Source organism: Phacochoerus africanus, chromosome 10, assembly GCF_016906955.1.
Source record: "Phacochoerus africanus isolate WHEZ1 chromosome 10, ROS_Pafr_v1, whole genome shotgun sequence".
Lineage (NCBI taxonomy): Eukaryota > Metazoa > Chordata > Mammalia > Artiodactyla > Suidae > Phacochoerus > Phacochoerus africanus.
In genome coordinates this window covers 63,349,118-63,357,302 of record NC_062553.1, presented here as the reverse complement: position 1 = coordinate 63,357,302, position 8,185 = coordinate 63,349,118, and the positions used below count along the sequence as shown (strand labels likewise).

Below are 8,185 nucleotides of genomic sequence, written 5' to 3'. Positions count from 1 at the left end.
GGAGGCGCGGAGCGAGGAGCAGAGGAGACGCCAGAGCTCAGACTCGGCAGGAGCGCGCCGTGGCGGTGCAGTTCCGAGCTTGCCAGCCCAGCCGCACACACACCGCCTCCAGGAGCGGCGGGAAGCGCAGCAGCTGCGGGCCGCCGCCGCCGCCGGGCTCCGCGCTCCGGCCCTCTTGCCGTCAGTCCCTCCCCTCGCCGGCACTCAGCCCGCAGCTCTTTCCTTCTCTGACAGCCTCCTGGAACTCTCCGGATCTTTTCCTACGTTCCCCTCTCTCGTATTTTCCCCACCCTATATTTTCCCCACCTCTCGTCCTTTCTCCTTAGCCACCCTGCCTTTTTTCTCCTCTTTTTAGCGAGGATTTCTTCTTAAGATGACTTGTCTTCCTTATCTCCGTCCACTTCAGCCCTGAAGACTGAAAAGGAGCCTGTAATCTCCCCCTACCCTCCACCCCCGGTGGCATTTCAAAGACAGTAATCCTTAAAAGTCTAAAGAGGCACAGAACAGGACGGGGGACCTTCTCGACACCCTTGGGTCCGGTCCCGAGCTGCACTATCCAGCTTAAGCAACAGTCCATTTAGCCCCCCCTGGAGAGAAGGGAGAGGGGAGCCGGAAGCAAACTTCAGCCGGCTCGGAGGAGCCGAGCTTCCCGCATTTGGAGGAGCCGCGTTCCGGAAGGCGAAGGAGCCCACGGGGAACGCGGAGGAGCCGCCAGCCTCTCTCGCCCCCTCAGCGAGGCGGGAGCGGTGGACTGAGCGGCGCGGGACAGCGGCGGCGGAGGCGGCAAGAGGAAGATGCGGGGCTCGGGGCCCCGGGGTGCGGGACGCCGGCGGCCCCCGAGCGGCGGCGGCGGCGGCGGCGGCGACCCCCCCAGCACCCCTGCCTCTCTGGCCGGCTGCTACTCCGCGCCTCGCAGGGCCCCCCTCTGGACGTGCCTTCTCCTGTGCGCTGCGCTCCGGACCCTCGTGGCCAGCCCCAGCAACGAAGGTAGAGCCTTGGGGGTGGGGACCGCGGCGACCCAGGGCGGAGGGGCTAGGCGGGGCCTGGAAGCGCGGGTCCCGGCGCGCTGGACGCGGCGGCCGCGGACGAAATCGCACCTCTCCTCTCGGACTACCCGTTCGCCAGCCTTCTCGCTCGCTCCCCGCCGTCTGCGGTGGCATTGTTTGACAGGAGCTGCGGGGTGCTGGGCGCTGAACCTGCAGGAGGACCGAGGCTGTTTGGGGGGCTGGGAAGTTGCAAGCCCGGGGAAAGAGGGCTGCGAGACACGCTCGGGGAGGCTGGGTGCGGCTGGGTCTCACTTGAAGCGCGTGGAGAAGTGACATTTCGGGCTTGGAGGAGTGGGAAATGTTTCAAGCGCAGTAACAGGGATCTTGGGAGCGATGGGGCTGTTAGAAACCATTATTTGAGGATGGGGATGGGAAACATTGAGGTGGTGGCTGGATGCTTTTATTTGGGAGGAAAGTGCCTTCTGGGAGCTGTTATTTAGGGCATCACCAGCTGCTATTCTGGGATAGGTGGTATGAGCTGTTATTTCTCAAGGGAGGGGTATGGCGAAGGACGGAAGGCGCCCCACACTGTGGAGGTGCCTCTAACTTTGGGGGTCTCCTAACCACACTCGGGCGAAATTAGAAGGCGGGAAGCTAGGATGCCTCCGGAGGTGGAGGTTGGGTGGGGGGTGATCGTTGCCTCCAGCAAGGTGCTGCTGGAACCCCCTCGGTCAGGTCTCCCCACGTTTCCGTGAGGCACAAACCCCGCTCCAGATCTTAAGAGTCCCCAGTTCTCCTCCCCACCCCCAATCCTGCGCTCTGGACCCAGAAGACTGTCTCCGCCTTGCACTGGGAGAGTGGGGCGGGCGCGGGAGCGGCACCTGCGCGGCGCTTCGGCTCCCAGAGCTGTGCTCGGCCGCTCGGCCCCGGGTCGGCTTCGCCGCATTTGCTACACTCCCGTAGGGGCTGCGCTCAAGGGCGCATTCCTCTAGGTTAGGGGCGGCATCGCAGATCCGGATCGGGGTTCTGAGAAGCGGTCAGCTCCACCACCAACACATCGAAAACCCAACCCCGCGTCTGGGGGCTAAGGTTTCCATTTGGGGCTCTGGATGCCTCAAGTGAGGCACAGAACCTTAAAAATCCTTTCCACTTGTGGGGCAGGGGACGCTGAACCGGAAAGATGAAGCAGCGGCGGCGGAGTCGTGTGTGTCCTCGTGACTCGCAGGGGTTGTGTCTTTGGCTGTAGGAAAAGGCGCTGAGCTGGTTTAGGAGCGCTGCCAGCTCCGTAGGAACCTGTGCAAAGCAGGGCAGCTCGAGACTTCTTACCCCACCCCCACACCCATGAACTTCTCACTTTAACTCCTAAATTTATTTTTAAAAAGCTGATTTAAGGATTATATGTAGATCGATCTATCGATCTACTACCCTTTCTTAACATAAACAGTGTGCATTTTTTACCTTCTCCATGAAGTTGAAAAATGTTTTCTGAAGTCTTAGTCCTTGTATTAACATCTCATGTTAGATTCATTATCTTAGAAGTCAGGAGGATTGTGACAGGGTTAGGAGTCCTTTTATTAACTGTCTTATTCCACCGAAAGGGGCATTCTGGTCTGGATTTCAAGAGTCATAGTTGTAGTATTATAATTTATTCTCCTGTGTGTTCCCGTTATGCTTCATTTTTTTTTTCCCAGTGTAATGGGGGAAGGGGCTAACATAGAGGTGTAAAGTACTAGTAGCTCTTGGTTAGAGAGACTGGGAAGAAATGAGGTCTCAGAGAGGGTGGCGCTAAATAGGAACAGGAGTCAGGAGGGTGTGGGGAGGAAGAGGCAAAGGAAATGGAGGGAAGCATGGAAACAGCACAGGTCTCCTAAGGTGGTGTATGCCAAGCTGGAGTCTGGTGGAAAGTAGACTGGCTGATGTTAGACTTAAATTAACACTGACAGGTTGTGTTATCGGTACCAACACACAGCAAAACTTGAACTTAAATGTGATAGGGGGTGCGGGGGTCTAACCTAGAGTGAACTGTACTGTACCGTTCTGAGGACGGTAAAAAGAAAAGCATGTCTGCTGTTTGGGGCACATCTTGTAACATCACTATTTTTACATAATTAGAAATAAAATTTTACTCTCTATATATTTTACACACACATACACACGTATCTCATTCATGCCATCTCTGCCCAACATAGTTTTCCATCTTTCCATCCCAGACCTTTAATATTTATGTTGTTCTCGTTTTGTTTCTCCATGATACTGCTATTCTAAATCAAAGAACAAGAAAATGAGATATTTACAGCAGTAGTTTATTTATTTAAAGATTCAGAATAGAGTTTTTAAGGTAGGTAGGATTGTTTCTAGAGGAACTTTGAAAGATCAGGGCAGGAAGATATTAGGTATGTACCATTTCCATTAATAATTTGCTCTCATATACTTTGCCTTCTGCAACCTATAGATGCTCAGTGATTTCTCAGACTTTAGTGTATATATACATTATATATGTCTATGATATGAATGCTCTTATGTGAGAAAAAAATTCCAAGGCAGATAGAAATAAATGTGTTTGCATTTATGATAGGTATTCCAGTCATTTTTCAAATTTGAGTTTGGTAGAAATAACAATTGAACAGAAAAAGTCAGACTAGAATCTTCAACTGATATGAAATGAATGTTAGACTATATTGGGTAATAGTCAATAAGAGGAAAATTTACTCTAGCTGAAATTCTAGAATAAGGTAAATATATCTTTACCTGGTTTATTACACACTTTAGGTATAAATAGCATGTGGAAGAAATCTTTGAATTACAGTATAATACACAAGCCTTATATTGTAAGATGATTCAGAGGCATATATAAAGTAAAAAACTTACCTAAGATTGACCAAACAGGAAAAATATTAGCAACTGTTTCAACAAGTGAACATTTACATAGATTTAATAAGTAAAGAGAGCATGTCCACTATTATGAATATTGGAGGTGGCCCTGAACTTATTCAGTAACTGCCACTTTTTGCTGTCTGGAGATATATTTGTAAACAAGCATTATTTGACAAGTGCTTTTCGCAGCAGGGATTCTTGGCCAATTACTGCTGAACAGCTCTGCATTGAAAATGATTCACCCGCAGTGAATCAAGCTTAATTCATTGAAGCTACAGTCAGTAATGTCCCAGTAAAGTGCTTCTGACAGTCATCAGCAGTTTGTATTTGAAAAGTCCAGTTTCTTGTCTCTAAGTGTTTTTGTATGCTTGAAAAAGTGGGATGGAGAGGTTCTGGGAGAAAAACATACGCACACACACAAACATAAGGTGAAAAACTGGGGGGGGAGGGCGGCTAAAACCATTAAAAAACAGTCATAAAACTGTACATGTTTTCAATGTAAAGAAAGAAAAGGAATAAAGTTTGTTTTAGGGTTTTTCTTGGCTTATAATAGGACCAGGCCCATAAAACGATTGGATGACACAATAGATTTGTAAAACTAAATGGCTTTGTTTTGTGGCCTTGTCATCCGGTTGTAATTCACTTCCTTTTAGATAGAGAGGCAGGACCCACAAGAAAAAGGACAGTAAAATTATTCCCTCACCAGGACGCTACTGAACAACAACAACAAAAAAGAGCCATTATCCCATTTGAATCATAGGTTGTTGGAACTAGGAAGGCACCATGAAGAGTTTTAGCTTTTTGCTTTATAAACCATGAATGGGGAGCAGAGACCTGGGTCTTGAAATTTTAAGCTTGTTTTGAGGTAGACAAAGATCTTCTTGGGTATCAGGGTGGCCTGTAAGAGGATTTCATTTCCTCATATAAGGCAGAGAAGTGGTTGAACAATTACCGTATTTCTAATGGATATGTCTCCGTTGATTGATAATATTCTTGGTATAATATTGTCACTTGTAAATAGTAATCCTTTAAGTCCACATAGAATGTAATCAGTATGGGGAAAGGATTCATTTTTTATGCTCATAAACCTTTATTTATTAGTTCTCTACTTACAAAATGTGACCATTAGGAGTATTTCCATATGAAATATCAAAACGAGATGATATAGCTATTTATAGGCAAACATCCCCAGTTTAATTAAATATTAGACTTTATTCAGTATTGCCACTGTTGAGGAAATGACTATGCTTTAGTTATTTTGACTACGTTTTTGTTGATTGATTTGACCACTTGAATTTCCTTTGTTTGCAGTGCTTTTTAATGTATTTGCTTGAGTGACCATTTCTCCTTCCTTTGGAAGAAACCTTTCTACTTTTAACTGTAAAAACAGAGTAAAATGTGCACGATTACATTAACTAGAGTTATTTTTCTTTTCTGACTCAACCAGTCTCCTTTTTAAAAAAAGAAAAATGTGCTGTTAGTATCTTGAAGAACTACTGAAAAAAGTATTGTAATTCTTTATACTTCGTTTTTTCAATTTAAATTAGCAGATATATTTTAATTTCATTAATGAACAACTTGCACTTAAGTTAGTAAGCAGTATCTAATTACTCAAACATGATTGTTATTTTTATAATCTTAAAATACTTTTACAATAGTTTTAACAAATCAAAATTAACTGAAGTTGGAATAGCCAGCCTTGCTTATAAATCATTAATAATTGTTTGTGGTATTTGTCCTTTTGTTTTCTTTTCAGAAAGAGTGACTTTTAACTATAAAAACAATACCAGAGCTAAAAATGTAGATTGTTACCTTAGAGACTCAGTGATTCTTGCTGTTCTAATATCTCTAGTGAGTATGTATTTTTCTATAGAGCATAACAATTCCTACTTATATGCTCTACTGGGTAAATAGATATTTAGTTATTTTATCAAAATTTATATAATTAATTGGTTAGGGAGGGCTTCAAAGGAATTATCCTATTCTATTGCATACCTAAACACACATAATGATATTTTAGTTGACATTAGTAAATTTATCATCAGCTCTCTCATAGACTAAATGATAGACTTGTGTTTCTTGAATGTATACAAAGGGAGCTTAAAAATTAATTCTAAAGGCTTTGTAGACACAAGTTAAAAGAGTTCATTTTTTTCACAAAAAGTTTAATAGTACATAACTTTAAAATAATAAGAAAGATAGATTTATTTAGTAAGATATATTTGATATAGGAAATGAATAACAGGAGATTCTCTGATCTGTTCATAATATCTTTAAAAGCACTATATAGCAATTAGAAAACTGGAATATTTGACAGTTATTCAATGTGAAAATCCTTTCTGAATTATCAGTGCCACTGAAAATGTTTAAATCAAAATATAAATGATCCATTTTTAAAATTTGGTTTTTAACTTTCAAAATAATTAGCATGAGTACTTAGAGAGCTTCCCTTTGTCATAGATTTAATTTCTCATTTTAGATTCTGACTTTCTAGACATTTGTTTATTTAGAGGATTTTAAGGTGTTTGAACAAGACAAAAATTTACTTTTGAAAAAGAAAAAGTGTTTAAGAATTTAAAATCCAAAATTCAAACAATAGATCAGTTTTATAATATATTTGGTAACATATGCAAGGTGTTGTAACAAAGAATTTTCCACAAAAATGGTAGGATCACTGATGCCATACCTTATGAAATAGCTATTTATAAATTGAATTAAAAATAGTAGTATAGGTATTCTTGAGTATTAAAACTTGATTGTAATTGGAAAAAAGATGGAATTGACATCTTTTTTCTAACACTGTAGATTTCACATGTATAGGCTTTATTCATTTCATTTATTCTGATCATATAAAATAAGAGGTGGGTCTAATTTTAAATTCATATTTAAATGACAATAGAAAACACAGTTGAATGGTTTAAAACATAATTCTGATCAATGAATATCATGAGAAATAGATATTTTTTCATTCCCTTTTAATGTATTTTATTACTATCTTAAAAAATTCTTAGCCAGTATAATGTGTTTAGTGTAAGGCAAAGATAAAGAAAGAAAAAGAATACTGTAAAGTGCATAAGAATTTGAATTGTATCTGGTGAAATGTGTGGGAATTTAGGGCCTTTCTCTTTTTGTATGTGTATTTTTTAAAAGCTCAAATTTGTCATAATAGAATCTCTAATGAGAATTCCAGATGTTACAGTCATAAAATAAAACCATAATTTAGTTGGTACACAGCTTGGATTTTTTGAAAACTATGTGGTTGGCATGATGACACCTAGCTGCCGTTTAATGTTAGTAGAATTTTTAAAAATTTTTTTTGTCTTTAGCAATTTAAAGAATCCATAAGGAGTCATTCCTACCATTTAAAAAAATGCCTGAAAATTCTCTAAAACTGTGAGTTTTATCTTTAGACTCCCATTAACAATGTATTCAGTTAAGGAAAACCTTAGTAAGCTCTGTTCATAAATCCAGCTCCCTTTTTTTTTTTTTTTCCCTCCCCTGTAGTTTACACAGCTTTTAGTCTCTGGTCAGTTTATGTGTTACTTCATTAACATCATTTAACTAATTTCTTAAACTGTTGGAGAACATACAGAACCTTGTGGACCCTAGATCATGCATTCTTTCCTCTGCATCTCTCAGTAACTCAATATTCATGGCTTTAATTGCTGTGCCTTTAGTGAGAAGAGTACATTAACTTGGCCTGATGGAGCAACCTGTTCTGGGTGTGTGTTAAGGTCAGTTAAGCTGGGGAAAGATGTCAAGATGGCATCACTATGAACTAGATATTCATAGTGATGTTTTATTTTGTTTTATTTTTTATGTTATTAGAAAAATAGCATACTTGAGTGGTCGCACACATTCTAATTTTACATTTTGTTTTTACTGACTCTGAGGATATAAATTCCAGCCTAGTGGGGGAAAAAAAAAACAAAACCAACAACTCCAGTTCATTTTATTTCATCCATTTAGTTCTTTTTTTCTTCTATTTCTCTGTAAATTCTGCAGTTTGGTTGAGTCGTGCCAAATACTTGTGGCATTAGGCACCCCGCAGATTAAATAATTGGGATTAAAGTGTCTGTGATGATGCTAATTCTGTTATAGTTGCTGGACTATTGCCCAGGCTATCTTCTCCATCCATCAGACATGCCTTCGCTTCTAACTAAACTGGGCTCATAACTCTGTTTAAGTAAATGATCTGGTTAAAAAAAAAAATCGAAGAGCCAAAACCGGAGGGTTGAAATATTTTGCATATGCTTTGTGAGAAAATGTTCCTACTTGGAAGCCTGTTTCCCACTAAGTATTGGAAGATTTAGAGAAAATACAGT

General features: G+C 41.4%; 1 protein-coding gene across 1 annotated transcript in view; it reads left to right on the top strand.

The window, feature by feature from the left end:
• The first annotated feature begins 658 nt into the window (after positions 1–658).
• Positions 659–8,185, top strand: part of EPHA5 (EPH receptor A5) — a 326,237-nt gene continuing 318,710 nt past the window's right edge. The window contains exon 1 of the mRNA XM_047799235.1: positions 659–987. Coding sequence (XP_047655191.1) covers positions 795–987 — 193 coding nt within the window. The 5' untranslated portion in view covers positions 659–794. The remainder of the gene's footprint in view (positions 988–8,185) is intronic.